The sequence below is a fragment of the Stegostoma tigrinum genome, chromosome 28, assembly GCF_030684315.1.
Source record: "Stegostoma tigrinum isolate sSteTig4 chromosome 28, sSteTig4.hap1, whole genome shotgun sequence".
In the NCBI taxonomy this organism is placed as follows: Eukaryota; Metazoa; Chordata; class Chondrichthyes; order Orectolobiformes; family Stegostomatidae; genus Stegostoma; species Stegostoma tigrinum.
The window spans coordinates 30974354-30994946 of record NC_081381.1 but is presented as its reverse complement, the minus strand read 5'-3'; the positions used below and the strand labels follow the sequence as shown (position 1 = coordinate 30994946).

The following is a 20593-nucleotide window of genomic DNA, read 5'->3' as shown; positions in this document are numbered from 1 at the left end:
ATGTCAGTCTCTGTATCATGAATTTTTACTAAGCTTTGTTTTAAGGGGAAATATGTTCAAAGTTGAAGAGTTTTCTTTCCATTCATTTGTGGGATGTGGGCATTGCTGGCTGGGCCAGCATTTCTTGCCAATCCCTAGTTGCCCTTGAGAAGATGGCAGTGAGCTGCCTTCTTGAATCACTGCAGTCCTCCAGTTGTGGGTTGACCCTCAATGCTATTTGGGAGTGAATTCCAGGATTTTGACCCAGTGGCAGTGAAGGAACAGTGATACATTTCCAAGTCAGGATGGTGAGTGACTTCGGAGGAACATGAAGGTGGTGGTGTTCCCATGTGTCGGCTGCCCTTGTCCTTCTACATGGAAGTGGTTGTGTGTTTGGAAGGCGCTGTCTATGGGTCTTTGGTGAATTTCTGCTGTCCATCTTGTAGATAGTAGCGGTAGTGTGTACTTAGTGTCCATGGTGGAGGGAGTGAATGCTTGTGGATGTAATCAAGCGGGCTGCTTTGTCCTGGATGGTATTAAGCTTCTTGAGTGTTGTTGGGGCTGCACTCATCCAGGCAAGTGGGAAGTATTTCATCACACTCCTGATTTGTGCCTTGGAGATGTTGGACAGGCTTTGAGGATTCAGGAGATGAGTACCTTGCTAGCTATTCCTAGCTGCTGACCTGCTCTTAATGTAGTGAGTCCAGTTGAGTTTCTGGTCAATGATAACTCCAAGGATGTTGATAGTGGAGTATCAGTGATGATAATAGTGTTGAATGCCAAGGGACAGTGGTTAGGTTGTCTCTTGTTCATGATGGTCATACCGTGGCATTTGTGTGCCACGACTGTCACTTGCCGCTTGTCAGCCTATGCATGGATATTGCCCAGATCTTGTTGCATTTGAACATGGACTGCTTCAGTATCTGAAGAGTAGCGAATGGTGCAGAACATTGTGCGGTCATCGGTGAACGTCCCCACTTCTGACCTTGTGATGGAGGGAAGGTCATTGAAGTAATTGAAGATGGTATAGCTGAGGGCACTACTTTGAAGAACTCCAGCAGAAATGCCCTGGACTGAGATGATTAACCATCTTCCTACGTAGCAGGCATGAGTCCAACCACTGGAGGGGTTACCCCTTGATAACCACTGATTCCAGTTTTGCCCAGTATCCTTGTTGTCACGTTTGGTCTAATGGAGCCTTGATGTCAAGGGCTGTCACTCTCACCTCACCTCTGGAATTCAGCTCTTTTGTCCATGTTTGAACCAAGGCTGTAATAAGGTCAGGGGCTAAGTGGCCCTGGTGGAAGCCAAACTGGGCATCACTAAGCAGGTTATTGCTGAGCAGGTGCTGCTTGCTGGCACTGTTGATGTCACTTTCCGTCATGTTACCGATGATTGAGAGTAGATTGATGGGGCGGTAATTGGCTGGGTTGGATTTGTCCTGTACATAGAAAGCAGGATGTACTTGGGCAATTTTCCATTTTGTTAGGTAGATACTAGTGTTGTAACTGTACTGGAACAGCTTGGCTAGGGGAGTGGCAAGTTCTGGAGTGCAGTCTTCAGTTCTATTGCCTGAATGTTGTCAGGGCCTGTAGCCTTTGCAGTATCCAATATCTCCAACAGTTTCTTGATATCACATGGAGTGAATTGAATTTGCTGAAGACTGGTATCTGTAAAGCTGGGGACCACTGGTCAAGGTTGAGATGGATTATCCACTCGGCACTTCTGGCTGAAGGTTGCTGTGAAAGTTTCAGCCTTATCTTTTGCACCGATATGGTGGGCTCTTCCATCATTGAGGATGGCGATATTTGTGGAGCCTCCTCCTTCAGTGAGTTGTTTAATTGCCCACTACCATTCAGAGCTTAGATCCAATCTGTTGTCTATCACTTGGTGCTTTTGCTGTTTGGCATGCAAGTAGTCCTGTTTGGTGGCTTCACCAGGTTGATACCTCATCTTCAGGTATGCCTGGTGCTGCTCCTGACATGCCTCCTGTAGTCTCCATTGAACTAGGGTTGATTTCTTGGCTTGATGGTAATGATTATGAGATATGCCAGGCCATGAGGTTCTAGATTGACTGGAGTATAATTCTGCTGCTGTTGATGGACCGCAGCACCTCCATGAATGCTGAGTCTTGAGTTGCAAGAACCGTGTGAGGTCTGCCCTATTTACCACGGTGATAGCGCCACACAACACGATGGGGGTTACTGTCAACGTGAAGGTGGGACTTCATGTCCACAAGGAGTTTGCTGTGGTCACTCATAATGATACTACCATGGACAGATGCAACTGCACCTGGCAGATTGGTAAGGATGAGGTCAAGTATATTTGTCCATCTTGGTTCCCTCACCACTTGCTGCACACCCAGTCTTGCAGCTGTGTCCTTTAGGACCTGACCAACTTGATGTGTAGTACTGCTAGTTGTTGAAATCCTCCCACCCAGAGTATATTTCATGCCCTTGCCATTTTCCGTGCTTCCTCCAAGTGTTGCTCAAACATGAAGGAATACCGATTCATCAGCTGAGGGAGAACGGTATATGGTAATCACCAGGAGGTTTCCTTGCCCATGTTTAACCTGAAGCCATGAGACCTCATGGGCGTCCGGAGTCAATGTTGAGGACTCCCAGAGCAACCCCGTCCTGACTGTTTACCATCATGCCACGATCTCTGCTAGGTTTGTCCTGCCAGTGAGACAGGACACATCCAGGGATGATGATGAGCGTGTCTGGGACTTAGTCATACTCACAGAATCATACCTTGCAGATAATGTCGGGTGGTTGCTTGACTAGTCTGTGAGACAGCTGTCCCAATTCTGGCACTCTCCCCCAGATGTTAGTGAGGGGGACTTTACAGGGTCGACAGGGCTGTTTCCATCGTTGTCTTTTCTGGTGCCTAGGCTGATGCCAGGTGATCTGTCCAGTTTCATTTCTTTGAGACATTGTAGCGATTTGTACAGCTGACTGGCATGCTCAGGCATTTTGGAGGGCATTTGAGAGTCAGCCATGTTGTGCATCTGGAGTCACATGTAGGCCAGGCCAGGTGATGATGGCAGATTTCCTTCCCTGAAGGATATTAGTGAATCAGGTGGGTTTTTCTGACAATCGACAATGATTTTATGGTGATCAGTAGATCCTTAATTCCCAGGTTCTGTGGTTTTTTTTTTAATTATTGGACTGAAATTCCACCACCTGCTGTGGGATTCGAACCAGGGTTCCCAGAGTGTTAGCTGGGTTTCTTGATTAATAGTTCAGCAATGTCCCCACTAAGTCATCACCCACCCTGATAGTGCAACATGCAACTGTGTTGACTGGTGTATTCTGATGTATAAATCAGAAAGAACTTCGATGCATTTTTTTTCTTCTTTCATGGCATGTGGCTGGCATTTGTAACCGATTCAAATCTGTGGTCTGTTTTGAATTTACTAGTGTCAGCTAAATACTGAAGTTGGCCTTCATGATTCTTGGCTATAGAGTACTTGAATCAGTTGTGTATTTGATGTTGGATAGGGCAGAACAGACTGCTCTGATGACTGTATTATGAATAACGCTGTCTGTTCAGGATCATGTTAAGTTTGACTAAGTACTTGTGCAAAGTGCTAGAGAACTACCAAAGCTTGTGGAACTGTGCCCAAATAATGATTAATATTTACTGGAGGGAAAGTAGAAATTGGAGGCAGTTGAGGGGGTAGGGGGAGGGCATGGAAACCAAATGAAAACTCATGAAGCATGACAATGTTCATGGAGTGGTTGAGAATAAGTAACCAATTGTTTGTTTATTTTCAGGCCTCGGGATTGGAGTCATAGATTCAGGGTATGAGCGTCGTTTGTTAAATCACATTGGCGTGTATCAGCATCCAGCAATAGTGGGAGTCATCAATGGACGAGTAACGTTCTTTAAAACCACGGTGGTTCGAGAAAACCTAAGACAATTTGTGGACAACCTTCTGCCAAACAAACTGTTGGAGCAGGTGTGTGACCAAATAATCACAGCTTGGAGGAAGCAAGGGCTTACTGATTTCTTGTGCCTATTAAAGTGCAGCTTTATTGAACTGTTGAAAATGGTCAAATCACTTCTCAGCCTTTTGGCTCAGAGCATGTGTAGGTTCTTCTAATGGTTAATACAATGATTTTTGTTTTGGTATTTGTGTTACAGATTTAACCCAAAGTAATGTCTGGAGTGATATTATGCTATGGCCAATTATATGTGCAATATTTTGTCTGTGCAGTACCCTGTACAAACGTGTCATTAAAAAAAATTCTCTGTTGTCTTTTAAATTAGTTCACTCGAATCACATAATCACCTGTTTATTGATTAAAAGGATGTATAATAATGAGTTGTTGTGATAAAATAGGCAAAAAGATTTTGTGGGAAAATCATCAAAAGAAAGTATTAAGAATGGAGGGACAGTACTGAAATGTGCGCAAATTTCTTCAGCGTTTCTTTCTCCCATCGCCACTGAAATAATCTCATAGGGGCCAGTATCTCATCACCAAGTTACCCTTTATTGTCACACGCATAGTATTTGACACTAGTCCACATTCCTCAGAGCTAACTCTGAGAGAGCAGAACCTCTGATACTCCTATTTATATCTGTAAGCAGGGCTCCCTGATTGGACCAGATTAACATTCTATGAGGTCTGCCTGGCTGACATATTACAATTACTACATATACTACCCAAATAAAGCGAAGTATTGGCTATCTCTGTAACAATTTTAACCCCGCTGCGAAACCTCTGATGCTGCTTGGCCTGCTGTGTTCATCCAGCCTCACACTGTTATCTGAAATATTGGCTGTCTGGCTAATGTTGTAAAATGTACTGAGACAGTCAAGAAATTCTGACAAACTTAAGATTATTAAAAGATCATTAGAATAATGCAAGCTACATGTGACCTCACACATTCTCCAACTAATACATAAATCCCTTACGGGAAAAGTATACACTGAAACAAAGCCGAACAAAAATAAGTGGGGATTTGTTTTGTCGGTGCAGGTGCCAGAATTATTCAGATCAGCTTTGTAGCTTTTGAAGATAAATAAGGTTGACTTGCATTTATATTACACCTTTGATATCCCGAGGATTTCTTTGCAAGCAATGAATTGTAATCTCTGTTATAGGAAACATGGCACAGCAAGGTTCCTTAACAGCACTGTATTTGTGACAAGGACTATTGTCTGTTATAGTTGTTTTGGGATTACTTTTCTTTGCATAGTGCCATGGGAGCTTCTAAATCTATCTCAGAGAGGTAGGGCTTTGATTTGACGTCTCATCCATAATAAAAAGCTTTAAATGGTACTATCACAGAGGCTGAGATTGTTACACACTTGGCAATCTGAATGGGGCTGTAACTTACAACCTTGCAACTTTGAAGCAAGAGTACTACTACTCAACCAAAACTAAAGGTTTGAATTCTTACCTTTTGCGCTCCAGTAATGAGTAGTATGTTAGCTTACAATTGTCAAACTATAATGAAATAACAGGGCAATGGAGAAATGGGCTGCAGTATCTTGGGATGTAAACATTTACCAAAATAATTGTCACATTTTTAGGTAACCAACAAGAATTATATACAATTCCTGTCTTCATGGGAGCAAGACAACAAGCCACGTGCACTAATGTTTCACCAGAAGTCCACGATACCACTGTTGTACAAGGTAATGCATCTTAGACTCTTTATTATGAAATGAAGGGTATAATGGTGAAACTGCAGTTAAATATTGCTTTAATTTGCTCCGAGAGTATACCAAAATCTAAATTATGCTGAAATGTTTTGCTGAATCTCTTTTTGCATGGTCTTTCTGTCATGTTTCTTTTAATAAAATCTCAAAATATATTAAGGCATAGAAGGACACCATTCAATCTTTGAGTTCATGTTGGCTGTCGATAAAGCAGTCCTGTTTTTGTCGGCCTGTAAGTTAATTTCCCTCAAGTGCCATCCAGTTTCCTTTTTAAAATCATTGTCTTTTTCACCCTCACAGTTCTAGATCGTTACTCAATTGCTGCATAAAAACGTTTTTCGTATTTCATCTCTGCAACTCTTACCTAAAACCTTAAATCTGTGTCTCTCTCTCTTCTCCTTTCACTGTCAAATAATGGGAACAGCTTTCTTTTATGCTCGTCTTTAATTACAAAACACATCCGCAATGAATTGTCCTCCCACTTTTGATGGAGGTGATATTAAAGAAACCCTGTTGCAGTAATATTACCCAAGCCACTTTAGTAAATGCAAATCAAGAAAATTACAAGTATTGTTAGTGAGCCATTTACAACCTTAACAACTGATTTTAGACTTTTGAAAATTCTTCCTTTAAACCCTGAAGCATGTTATTTTTAAAAAGAAGCTTGCAATATTTTAATTATGAAATAAGCTGCTTTTCTCTAAATTTGTCCGAGCTGTGCTGTTCGAAGTTACTTATGTCATTGAATTAATCAATGTTCAAGTAAAAATTACTTGTAATTACTGTTTGAAGACTCTGGATTTTTGGTTCCCCATGTTCAACACTTTGATCACACATTGTATATATTCAGTGGAACCTGCAAATGCTTGACTTCCATTCCTAATGCAGATAAAGAATATAGTGCAAATATCTGCAAGCTGTTGGCAAAATGCATTTTTTTACTGCTATTAACTGTTTTTGGTTAATGCAGACAAACACAGGAAAGGATTAACTTGCTGTTCTTGATGTACATTTTTCTTTCCAAAGCTGATTGCCTTCCACTTCAAAGATTATGTAAAATTTGGAGCTGTGCAGACTGGGATAGAGCTGACTGATGAAATCTTGACTTATTACAGTATAAGTGTTTACGCCTCCACCATAATGATTTTTAAGGAGAATGTAGACAAGGCAGCTGATAGCATCCAGGTATGTACTATAACTTTTTTTCTGAATTTCTTTTCAAAATGAGAAATGATGTTGATGGAGAAATGGTGCAACCTTCTAAGAATACACAGCAAAGGTTAAGAATAGTCCCAAACATTACCTTGAAATTAGTCTTAAGAGTTTCGTCTAACTTTCTTTGAATACATTGTAGTCAAAAAGCAAATCCCTGATTTCATTTCGCTATTTTCTCTTTCCTGAAATACTGACACTTACCAAAACCATTTGGTCTTGGCTGCTACACGTATTGCACCCATATGACCATTCTTTCTGCATAAGAAATCCCTATCCACTTCTTCTGTGGTTGAGTAACCTTTTTGACAGTCCCTGCTATTGTGTAGATTCAAAGATGGGTAATGGCTACAAAACACAGAATGAATTTGAATGGCATCATGGCAAGAATCAGCGGAGGGAGGGAGGAAGTATGAAGAAAAATTGTTCAGAATAAATGAAATGCATTTGTGTTCTTGGGACTGCATTAAAAACTCATGGTTTTGAGTGATTTCTTGCAGGCTAAAGGAATGAAGAAACAAATAATAGATGATTTTATTTCTGGTAACAAATACCTACTGGCTCCTCGCCTTACAAGCCAGAAACTCTTTGAGGAGCTGTGTCCTCTGAAACAACACCGTCGTCAGAGAAGGTAAGTGACAGCAATGACGGGTTTCTTTCCTTTTGGTGCTGGCCACTAAATAAGTTGTATAAGGTTGCCTGATGCTAGTTGATCCTAAATTTAAAGAAAAAGGAAAGACTTGAATTTAAATATCTACAGAACAACTTTGCTGACTTCAGGACATCCTATACATCTAACTAAGCACTTCATTTAAAATAGACAGTGATATTGTAGAAAATATAGGATCAAATGTTGTACACAACAAAACGTCCCAAGTGACAATGTGATCATGACTCGATGGTTTGCTTTTGTGACATTGATTGAGGGTCAAATATTGAGCACAGCAGTCAGGAAGAATGAACCTGCTTTTCTTTTGAAATAGTTCCATGTGATTCTTTTTTTAAGTACACTTAAAAGGGAAAATTTAGCTGTATTTAATATTTCACCTGAAAGATGACATCTCAGTGCCGCCCTCTTTCATTAATGAACTGAGCGTCAGCCTAGATTTTGTGCTCAAGGTACTGACTTTCTGCTCCCATAAGTAAGTCCAAACCACCTAAGAATCCAGGGACCCCACAGATGCTATTGAGAGACTGGAACACTGCATGTAAATCAGTATCATAGATTTCCTGTGCCATTGCAGAGCAGATATTTGAGGTTTGACATTCTTTTTGAATAGAACAAAAAAAATCCATCTCACTTTCAGTGGAAAATTGCATTCGAGCATGGCATTGTTTAAAGCTTTTATTAAGGGCATCTGGCATCAAGTATCTTCACTTCCTTGTCGAATTGTAACTGTTTTTGAGAATGTTTCTGTTAAGTTACACAGTTTTTGGATCCCAAATTTATAACTGAGTTCTGAAGAAGAACCTTTGGATGTGAAATGTTAACTCTATTTCTCTCTGCACAGATGCTGCCAGACTTGCTGAATTTTTCCAGCATTACTGTTTTTAGTTCAGATTTCCAGCATTAGCCATATTTTGCTTTTAATTGATTTCGTTGTTGCAGATAATTATGATTTGCCATATTTATTTGAAAGTTTCAATAAATTTTTTTTTGTACTTAATTTATTTAAAGGTTAAATTTTCATATGGTAACTTTGTCCAGGCTTTATAATGGGTCATGATTTATGTACTTGATTTGTCTTGAATTTTTCTCTAGATATTGCGTCCTGCTAATCATTCAAAGGAAAGATGAGTTGCAGTCTCCGTATCGCTCCTTTGTCTCCTTCGCGTCTGTAAATACGAAAGAGTCAATGAAATTTGTTTACGTTTATTCTGAACGTCAGCAAGCATTTGTTAATGCCTTCCTCCCACCAGCACTGCAAAACAATCCATTACCAAATGTGAGTAGAACAACTGTGTCCAGTTTTAAGCTGTATATTTTGATGCATGGCTCTGTTTTCTTTCTGCATGAGCCTCTAGCCTTAACAGAACACTTCACTCCAGGCACAAAACCAACTGTTCATTAAGCAGTGAGTTGTTTGCATGTTCTGTGCTTAATATTAATTGAACAGTAATTGGCGAGATCGTCAGTGGGCCCAATCCATTTGCCTGAAATTCCTCTGCTAGCTGTCTTTAGTTTGCTTAAAATAAGTAATAAGGCAAATGAAAATAATGAATGAAAGAATGTCACTGAAATATTAAATTATTTGTCCACAACAGTCAACATCAGTAAATCTTTGTTGTGTATGTCTTTTAAGTTGGTAATCTTTCATTTTCAAATTTGTGGTCCAGTATGCAAGGGCAGTACATTCATGGGAACATCACGTACAAGTTCCTCTCTAAGCCTCTCACCATCAGGACTCGGAACTGTGGGCTGTTCATTCATTCTTGTTGGGTCAAAGTCCTGAAACTTCCCAACCAACAGCACTGCAGGTGTACTTACACTGCATAGACTACAGTTCAACAAAGTTGCTAACTGCCAACACCTTGAGCGTAGGGAAAGGCCAGCATTTATTGGCTATCTAGAGATGCCTGTATCCCTTTATAGAATTTTTTTAAAATTCAAAACTTTTTAAAATAAAAGATATTATTTGGCTTGAGCACATGTTTTAAAGTAAATACTACAGAAAATAAAGGTTCTTTTCAAGGTAGACAGATTTTTGTTTCAACGCGATATATTGCCAAAATGTGGTTTTCATGTTTGCTGAGGAGATAGGTTTGAACAATTTCATGAGTATATTTGAAGATTGTTTGTTGAATGGAACAAGTTAATTTAAGATGGGAGAAATTTTCTTCAATGAATAGAGGTCTTTCAAACCTTTTCGCTTAATCTACACTAAGGCAACCTCCTAAATTTTTTTTCAGGTAATTCATCTGTGATTGTGCTTTGGAATTTGTACAACACTATCAGAAACCCTTTTTAGCCCAGACCAGGAATGAAACAACTTGCAACTTGATAGCACCTGTCACATTCTTATGATATCCTGAAGTGTTTTACGGCTTGTGAAGCGCTTTTGACATATAATCACTGTTATAGTGTACCAAAGCAAATTACTCCAATAAAGGAATTAGGCAAGAAAACTGTTGAAATAACTTGTATGATGCATTTTTGGTATTCAGTTCACAGCTCCTATGTTTCTTGACCATTTGTTTTTTGGGTTTGAAACAATCCTCTGGTCCAGTCTAGAAGTCTTCCTAGCTTCGAAGAAAGTTCTTCCCTTTAAGTATCTGACACCTTGCCACAATTTTCTTACAAGGACAACAAAACGCCTTCAATCACTTTACTGTAGGTCAGTCACAGAGCTGCTCCCTGTAAAAATAACATGGATAAAGGAGCTGTAATTTTCACAACTCTATGCATTTCACTTTTTCAGTTAGAGGGGTCATGTCAAATACTAGAATTCTTAAGAATTCTTTGTTTTTTTTTTCTGACAAAATTCTGTTTGGCAGGTTGTGATTCTACAGCGAAGCAGCATTCCTGGTAAAGTGTTCTATAAACTATTGGAAAATGGATGGAATGGGAGTGAGGAGGACAAAATGCTTTTATTTAATGAGCTGACTGAGTTACTGGGAATGGAAGGCCACACAGTACTCTCTCATGATGTTGTGTTACCTGAACTAAATGATGAATTTGCTCCAGTAAGTATTTTATCTGCACAAATGATCAGGTTAGTTTCTGTTATGTTATTTATAGTTATCATTAGTTGTTGGAACAGTAATGTGAGCAAGATGAGGAAAAGTGCCTTTGCATCATCCATTTTTAAGTTTTGTTAGCGTGAAGGTAATGAGCCAGAATCTACTCCCATGTGAAATTGGTGACGACTAAACATGCCATAATGTTGGGTAACTACAGTAGCTCAGATTACCAACAGTAGTTGGACCTAATCCTGGAGCTCTATCAGTTGACAAGTTGGGCATATGATAATCGGTGCAATTTGCAAATAGAACAGTACAGCTCAGGAACAGGCCCTTCAGCCCACCATGTCAGCTGACCATGATGTCATTCCAAACTAATCCCTTTTGCCGGCACACGGTCCATATCCCTCTATACTGTGCTCATGGTCTGTCTAAAAGTCTGTTAAATGATGCTACTGTGTCTGCTTCTACCACCTTCTCTGGCAATGATTTTCAGGCATCTGCTCCCCCTGTCTAAAAGAAGAAAAATCTTTGTTTGCACATCTCCTTTAAATTTTTCTCTTGTCACCTTAAACCTATGCCGACCAGTATTTGACATTCCTGGCCTCAGAAAAGATTCAGAGCTTACACTTTTTCCATGCCTGTCCAAATTTTTTATACTTTAATCATGTCGCCCCTTGGTTTCCAATGCTCTCGTGTAGATGATCCAAATTTGTCCACCTCTCCTTATAGTATGTACACTTCAATTCAGTCATCATCCTGGTAAACCTCTTTTGCATCCTGTCCAAAGGCTCCATATCCTTTTTATGGTGTGGCGACCTAAAACTGTACACCATACTCCAGATGTGGCCTAACTAAAGTCTTATACAGCTGCAACGTGACTTGCCAACTTTTAGACTCAGTACCCTGACCAATAAAGACAAGCTTGTCATATGCCTTCTTTACCATCTTATCTACTTGTATTGCCACTTTCAGGGAGCTATGGACTTTATCACAAAGATTCCTCTGCTCCTAAGGGTCCTGACATTTACTGTATACTTTCCTTTTACATTTGACCTCCCAAAATGCATCCAGTCTCACTTATATTGATTAAACACCATCTGCCATTTCTCTACCCAACTTTCCAACTGATCGATATGTTGTTGAATCCTTTGACATCCTTCTTCACTATCCACAACACCATCAATTTTCGTGTTGTCCGCAAACTTTTGAATCAAGCCAACTGCATTTTCATCCAAATCTGAAGTCCCAGCACTGATCCTTGCAGAATGCCGCTAATCACAGTCAGAAAAACACCCCTCCACAACTTTGTTCTGTCTTCTATGACCAATTCAATTTTGCATCCAACTTCCCAACTCAGTATGGAACCCATGTGACTTAATTATCTGGACCAGCCTAACATGAGGGATCTTGTTAAATGAATCATAGAGTCATACAGCACAGAAACAGACCCTTTGATCCAACTCTTCCATGCCAACCAGGTTTCCTAAACTGAGCTAGTTCCATTTGCCTGCATTTGGTCCATATTCTTTTAAAAACCTCCCTAAGGAGTTGGATCACGACTGAGAACCACATGGCGGGAGCTGAACGTGCAGGTTATGTCCTGCAGCCATGTTGGATCAAGGGTGGGCCGGAGTAACGGCGGCGGGTCAAGAATGGGCCAGCAAGAGCAAGCCGGTGAGGCAGCGGCTGTGAGAGCAAGCCGGTGAGGCAGCTGAGACTGGGCTGGTGAGGCAGCAACAGCGAGTTTGGGCCAGTGAGGCCGCCCAGAGCAGGATGCTGGCAGCGGCATGGCATGGGCTGGAGAGCCGTAAGTCGGACTGGGGCAGTGGAAAGGAAAGTTGGACTTTAAGTTTTCTTTCCTTTCTTATCTTATTCTAAGTCAATGTGAATGGTGCCATGTATGTACAACGAAGGTACACACTTTTCATTGTATTTTTACATTGCATACACACGATAATACATGATTTGATTCAATTCAATCCAATTCAATATCCTTCTAAATCTTTCCTATTTGCGTACTTGTCCAAATGTCTTTCAAATGACCACCTCTACCACTTCCTCTGGCAGCTCATTCCATACACGGACAACTGTGTGGAAAACGTTCCTCCTCATGTCCCTTTTTAAATCTTTCCCCTCTCGTCTTCAGCTTATGCCTTCTAGTTTTGGACTCCCCTACCCTTGGAAAAAGACTTTGGCTATTCACCTAATCCATACCCTTCGAGATTTTATAAACCTCTATAACGTCACCCCTCAGCCTTCGACGCTCCAGGGAACAAATGCCCCAGCCTCTACAGCCTTTCCTTGTGATGCAAATCCATCAGTTCCAGCAACATGCTTGTAATTTTTTTTCTGCATCCTTTCTAGTTTAACAACATCCTTCCTAAATGGTCTAGTGAAGCCTACCTTCATTAGTCATCTTCATTACTTCCTCCAAAACCTCAATCAAGATTTTGTGACAGGATTTCACCTCCATAAAGCCATGCTGACCACTTCTGATATGTCCATTCTTTTCCAAATGCAAGTATATCCTGCCTCTAAGTATCTTCCGTACCACTGATATAAATATAGTTTACTAGATTATCCCTGTCGTTCTTCTTAAAAGAACAACATTGGCAATTCTCCAGTCTTCTGCTACCTCACCTCTGACTAAATAGAATGCAAAGGTCTCTGTTGAGGCTCCAGCAATCGCCTCCCTTTGACTTCTTCAGTATCCTTGGGATAGATCCCGTCAAATCCTGATTTTCCTTTATCTTACCTCTTGAAAGTGCATTCATATTCAATAAATTTTACATTATCCCATGTTTGGGATGTCAGGGATGCACTGTCATGAACTGGAATACTTCTCTTCAAGCTTGTCAGCCATACTATCCAGGAGATCTAATAGTCATTCAGGTGATTTCCAGGTAAGCTGTGAGTATTGTAACTGTCACTCTGAATCAAGGGCAACTTTAAATACAGTTCTGAGGAAATGTTCAGGTAGAACCATAGAAAAGTCATAGCACAGAAAGAGGCCTTTCAGCCCATCGTCTCTGTAGTGAACTAGCCATCCATTGTCGTTCACTTTCCAGCACCTTTCTCGAACCTTGCAGGTTGCAGTACTTCAGCTGTGGATTTGGGTTCCTTTTAAACAGGCTTTTACCTTAAGAACCAAGCTGGACAGTAGACACCACCACCCTCCTGGGCTCAAAAGGTGTTTCATTATATCCTCTCTAATCTTTCTATCAATCACCATTGAATCTCCAGTAGGGGAAATGGGTCTTTGCTGTCCACTCGATCCAAGCCTCTCATTATTTTATACATCTCAGTTAGGTCATCCCTCAACCTTCTCTGATCTAAGGCAAACAATTCCAAGCTATCCAGTCTTTCCTCACAGCTGCAGTTTTCTAGTCCAGACAGTTCTAAGAAACCCCCAGGAAAACGTGGTGAAATGATTTTAGTAATTTAGGTAATTAACTCATAGTTTATAAAAACAGATGTTGTTCACAGTTATTTCACAGAATGTACAAGTAGCTGTTCTTCACTCTTGTTTCTGCTTGGTTCCTCGTACGTTATAATGATCTGTTATTACATATTATCAATTGTAATCCCAATTAATTATTTGGGGCTGTCACATTTAAAATTGTGCAACAGAAATATTAATTGCAAATGGAAAGTTATGCTGCAAATTTTGAAATGTCAGTGCTTGCTGACTTATAAACGAAACCAATAGAAAGAGAGGGAGGAAGCAGATGTGAAACCTCAAACTGCACAACTTAATCACTACATTATTTTACTCAACATATTAACATTTGTTTACTGAACTATTTTTTGAGAAGTTTGGGTTTATCCTGAATCACATAGTCTGAAGAAGAAAAATAGTCTTCCATTTAACCATTCTAGATGAAGTTTTAAGATTTGTACTTCTGTTGCCCTGACATAACCCCACAGGAGAGAGATAGCAAGAACTGGAGATGCTGGAGTCAGAGTCAACACATTGTGGAGCTAGAAGATCACAGCAGATCAGGTAGTATTAGAGGAGTAGAAATGTCGATGTTTCAGGTCGGGACCCTTCATCAAAGGGTCCTGACCTGAAACAGCAACTTCCCTGCTCCTCTGATGCTGCCTGACCTGCTGTGTTCCTCCAGCTCCACACTGTAGTGACAATAACACTATAAGAAATAGTAGCAGGAGTGGGCCATTTGGCCCCTGAAGCTGACTGCACCAATCAGTTGGACCATAACTGGTCCAACTTGCCTCGTGTCCACTTTCCTGCCTTTCTCCCCATGACCTTTGATTCACCTATTGATCAATAACCGAACAATCTCAGCCTTAAATATACACAAGGATTCTGACCCACAGCTCTATGGCAAGGATGTCCAAAGACGCTCAAACTTCTGAGAGAAGAAATTTCTTCTCGTTTCAGTGTTAAATTGACACCCCTTAATTTTGAGATTATACCCTCTGGTTCTAGACTCTCCCATGAGGGGAAATATCCTGCAGCAATTATCTTATGAAGCCCGTTAAGAATCCTGTCGGTTTAAATGAGATTACCTCTCATTCTTCTAAATTCCAACAACTACAGTCCCAACTTGTTTAACCTTTGCTCATAAAACAATCCCCCCCCTACCAGGGATCATCGTATTGAACTTTCTCTGAATGGCCTCCCATGAAGTAATATATTTTCTTAAATAATACATAAACATGTATAAGTTTGATCTTCTGTTTGAAAACAAGAATGAGGTTACATAATACCATAATACATAGGAATAAAAGTAGGACATTCAGCTAAACGAGTCAACTCCACCATTCAATAAGATTATGGCTGATCTAATGATCCTCAAATCTACTTTTCTGCCTTTTCCTAATATCATTAATTCCCTGTCTGATGTAAAACTCTGTCCGTCTCAGCCTTGACATTTCATTGCAGTAAATAATTCCACAGATCTGTGACAAATGAAGAAAATAAATTCCTTCATTTCAATTTTAAACAGCTGACCTGTCACTCTGAGTTTATGCCCTCTGGTCCTAGACTTTCCCACAAAATGAAATAAAGTTTCTGCATCTACTCTATCAAGACCTTTGAGAATTTTGTATGTTTCATTAAGTTCTCCTCTCATTCTTCTAAACTCCGAGTACAGCCCAATCTACTCAACCTCTCCTTACAACCCACCCACACCCAGAATCAACCTAGTGAATCTTCTCCAACCACTTGGAGATTAACACTTCACAATTTTCAATGCATGGTTTGACAATGTTTTGTATAGTTTTGTACTGTCAAAGTTCAGTTTGTGACTTCTTTCAATCTGATTTATCAGTACATGCGTTTAGTATAATTGACTGACTGTTCCACAGTAATTCACCTAGTTGGTGTGCATGTTCAGGTTTGACGAGTCTTTAAATATAACCTGCTGTTGCAGCTTCAGGAGTAACCTTTACTTTCCCTGTGTAGTAAGAAGTTGCAGTGTTAGTTCATTTGAGGTGTCATATAAAAATTGAACTCAATGCTTTTTCTCTACAGATGTTCCTCCTTCGCTGGTTGTATGCCATAATAGATTATGCATCTCAAATTTGGGCATCTGGGTTCACTCAGAACTGGTATGTAGCTGGTGACTATACCATTCATCACTAATACTACTTGTACCCTGAAATCTAGAAACACCAGTTGTCAGAAATTGAATATATGACATTGAGCTGCAAGAAAGTTACCGTGGAACTAAAATGCAAATCCTCAAATTCAAAAAATCTGGACTACAGAAAATGCTGGAAGTGCACAGCAGGTCTTTGTTAGAACCATTGTTGCGTTTAGAATTGACTATTCCGTCAGAGTCCTAGCTGGTCTCCCACATTCTACTCTCCACAAACCTGAGGTTATGAAGTTTGTCTTCCCATATCGTAATTTTCTTCAAGTTCTGATTATCCCCAACCTGTGCTTGCTGAGCTACATTGATTTGCAGCCTGGCACCTGGGTGATTTTAATGTTTGCACCCTTATTTTCACATCCCGCAAAAGCTTCGTATCTCCAGTACCTCTGATATACCCGTGTTCCTCTAATTCCATCGCTTCACTGTTAGTGGCAATGCCTTCAGCTGCCAATCTTTAATCTTAGGACTTTTTCTACTAAAATCCTACAACTCCTCTACCTGTCCTCCTTTTAAGATGCTTCTCAAAACCTACTCCTTTGGCAGGGGGACTAACCATCCTCTCTCGGACTGCTCAGTACTCGAGATGCATGTCCCATGATGTCTGTATCCAGGATACTGTTTGTCCAGTGTTTTCCAAGCTTCATATTTTGTGCATGTGCAACATACGCTCGCACATGTGTACCTTGTCTTTGCAATGGTCACTCTCACAAATCACCCGCAACCACCATCACAACGTTAAAATCAGCAGCAACCACTCGAGCAGAGACACACAGGGGAAGCAAGAGTGTATCTTAATTGATTCCTGAAGAGTTAGTCATCCTGATTTTTGAGGGAGCTTCTGGTCATCTGTCTTAATATCCTTCATGTGCCTCATTTTTCTTTATACATTCCAGTGATAAACCTTAGAACTTCTAATATGATAAAAATGCTTTTAATTACAATTTATTGTTGCCAATTGGAGTCTGAAAGAGGCATGTGTTTCACAGCAATTTGATGACATTCATTGTCAATGAATTAGGCAAAATATTAGATGTGACATCTAAAAACTATGAACTGTACCACAGCCAAAGTCCAAAATCTTCAAAGGGGCCATGGCTGATACTGAAAACACCTTAATAACCTGTTTTGACCCTGTATTTCCATGTGTCACTCCATCACTATCTTATCCAAAATTGACAGAATAGTTTGTAAATTTTCTTAAGAATCAAACTGACTCTCTCTACTTCATAATTCATGGTCTAGATTGCTGTCCTCAGTTTGAAAATCCAAGCTTGATTCAACATGACTATTATTCCCTATTTGATCTTTGTGATTTTTCTTTTATTCTTTTTCTGTTTTCTTTTAAAGTACACCATTCACTTTTAACCTCAATAACAGAAAAAGTAATTGGCTTCTTTTTAAAGCAAAAAAATGGATTTAATGTTAAGGTCGACATTCTTTGCTGAGAATTCTCTGTTGGGATCAATGCTATTTTCCTTTGCTGGACTTGCCCTGGTGTTGTCTGTTGCTGCTATCGAAAGCTGTGGATTAGAATTTTATGATTTTTTTTTTGGGTTGCAAACTTTCTCTCGCTTACCCAAAATGTTCACTGCTGTCACAGTCTAAATATTTGGTCCGTATCAAACCGGATGTTGTGTTTTTGGATTTTTGTATCTCCCTTGTTGCTCAGTGATTGTTTTAAAATTTCTGTCCATCAGCTGATCATTACTGTTAAGTATGTTTATTATGACACCAAAAATAACTACGTTCTGTCAACTTTCTTTTTCTGTCTCAGGCGGGAAATGATGCCTTTGATTTCTCTGCTTTTCTCTGTGGTTTTCATTCTGTTTGGAGCTTTCATCATTCAAGCTTTTGGGTAAGAAACGTGGACGTTCATTTAGCAGATTTAAGAGAAAGAAAAATCAAGGCTTATCTGTTAGTATTTGAAAGGGAAGAAAATTTGTTTCATGTTTTGAGTAAAAATGGGATTTCTGAAAAACAGCCTTGGTCCTGAAAAAGGAACCTGTCCTTTCTCTTTATGATGCTGCCAGACTTAGTGCTACTGTCTATTTTTTTTAAGATGGGATGGGAGTTTCATGTAAAGTTGTATGTTAAATACGTTGTGGATAAATGTCCGAATGATGCCTATTGATAAAAGTAACCTGTTCTGTTCATTTCTGTCCTCAACATTTAAGTGATTAGCAGAGCACAGGCAGGGAAGTGAGCGAACAGAGGATGCAGACCTTTTAGGGAGGATTACTTGCTTTCATTTCCAGTTCAATAGGCTCAGAGAAGGCTGATAAATCCAGTGCGCATTTTGCAGACTTTGCTCCATATAAGCCCGGTGGTGCTTGAAGAAAGGTTGAGTTTCATTGTAGGGTGGATCTAAAGAATTCAAGGTCATGAATTCCCCAGCTCTGGCAGCGGAGCACTCCACTTGGCCACTTTAAGGATTGATTTCAAGGGTCAGTAACTACACTTCATAGGTAAATGAGCACAGCAGTGATGGCTGTATAGGACTTTCTGTGAGCTAGGAAATGGGCATAGAAAACACTGAGAGGTCCAATTCCCATCACACATTGCATCCTTTCCACTGATTACATGTCGCTCCCACAGCCACAGTCATGCATTCACAGACGATTCACAAACTGGCCTCTAATATGATTCTGGGCTTTGAGCTTAATTTTTAACTCCATATTGTTAGAACCCTCACTGACATTTTTTTCGTTTTTCATTCTTTTATCATTTCTGATTTGGAGTATGAGCTGGGAATTGAAAGCTGAAGATGACATTTTGACTTCTTGAAACAGCTTATGGTAAAAGGAAAAGAACAGACCAAACAAGCTTTCGTTTGTTTGCGAGGGCAGCCCTAGAGGCTAATTGCAGGCCGATTCTTGATTAAAACGGTTCCCGCAGACACAGCGACACCAGGAAGAACATTGTGTTTAAACAGATATAGGGAGTAGGCAATGGCCTATTGGTATTATTGCTAGACTATTAATCCAGAAACCCAGCTAATGTTCTGGGGAGAGAGAGAGATAATGGGAACTGCAGATACTGGAGAATCCAAGATATCCAAGTGTGAAGCTGGATGAACACAGCAGGTCAAGCAGCATCTCAGGAGCACTTCATCGGGTCTAGGCCCGAAACGTCAGCTTTTGTGCTCCTGAGATGCTGCTTGGCCTGCTGTGTTCGTCCAGCTTCACACTTAGTTATCTCTAATGTTCTGGGGACCTGGGGTTCAATTCCCACCATGGCAGATGGTGGAATTTGAATTCAATAATTGGGGGAAACAGAAAGTCTGGAATTAAGAATCTACTGATCACCATGAAATCTTTGCTGATTGTCAGAAAACCCATCTGGTTCACGAATGCCCTTCAGGGAAGGAAATCTGCCATCCTCACCGGTCTGCCCTATACGTGACTCCAGACCCACAACAGTGTGGTTGACTCCCAGTTGCCCTCTGAAATGGCCCAGCAAGCCACTCAGTTGTACAACTCGCTATAAAGCCTCAAAGAAATGAAACTGGACGGCTCACCTGGCATTGACTCAGACACTGGAAAAGACAATGATGGAAACAGCCCTGTCAACCGTGCAAAGTCCTTGTGACCAACATCTGGGGGCTAGTGCCAAAATTGGGAGGGCTGTCTCACAGACTAGTCAAGCAACAGCCTGACATAGCCATACTCTCAGAATCATACGTTCGAGACAACGTCTCAGACACCACCATCACTGTCCCTGGAAAAGTCCTGTGCCACTGGCAGGACAAACCCAGCAGAGGTGGCGGCACAGTGGTATACAGTCAGGAGGGTATTGCTGTGGGAGTCCTCAGTGTTGACTCCAGATCCCATGATTTCGGGTTAAACAAAGGCAAGGAAATCTCCTGCTTTACCACGTTCCGCCCTCTCAGCTGATGAATCAATACTCCTCAATGTTCAGCAACACTGGGAGGAAGTACTGAGGATGCTAAGGGCACAAAATGTACTCTGGATGGGCGATTTCAACGTCCACACCAAGAGTGGCTCGGCAGCAGTACTACAGATCGAGCTAGACTGGCTTTGTGGCAGGTGGTGAGGGATACAACAAGATGGAGAAACATACTTGACCTCATACTTACTAATCTGCCAGCTGGCAGTTGCATCTGTCCATGACCGTATCAGTAAGAATGACTGTCGCATAGTCCTTGTTAAGATGAAGTCCTGCCTTCACATATTGAACAACTTCCATTGTGTTGTATTGCACTATAACTGTGCTGAATGGGACAGACTTCACACAGATCTAGAAAGTCAAGACTCTGCATCAGTGAGGAGCTGTGGACCACCAACAGCAGATAGAATTGTACTCCAGCACAATCTGTAACCTCATGACCCGGCATATCCCCCACTTGCCCGTTACCCTTAAGCCAGGGGACCAATCCTGGTTCAATGGGTAATGCAGGAGCGCA

The 20593-nt window shown here is 40.7% G+C and overlaps 1 protein-coding gene across 2 annotated transcripts in view; it reads left to right on the top strand.

The window, feature by feature from the left end:
- Window positions 1-20593, top strand: part of dnajc16 (DnaJ (Hsp40) homolog, subfamily C, member 16) — a 39744-nt gene that overhangs the window by 10263 nt on the left and 8888 nt on the right. For both annotated transcript variants that reach the window (XM_048561873.2, XM_048561875.2), the window contains 8 exons: window positions 3759-3943; window positions 5525-5629; window positions 6680-6838; window positions 7366-7496; window positions 8628-8811; window positions 10361-10549; window positions 16047-16123; window positions 17945-18025. In XM_048561873.2, coding sequence (XP_048417830.1) covers window positions 3759-3943; window positions 5525-5629; window positions 6680-6838; window positions 7366-7496; window positions 8628-8811; window positions 10361-10549; window positions 16047-16123; window positions 17945-18025 — 1111 coding nt within the window. The remainder of the gene's footprint in view (window positions 1-3758; window positions 3944-5524; window positions 5630-6679; window positions 6839-7365; window positions 7497-8627; window positions 8812-10360; window positions 10550-16046; window positions 16124-17944; window positions 18026-20593) is intronic.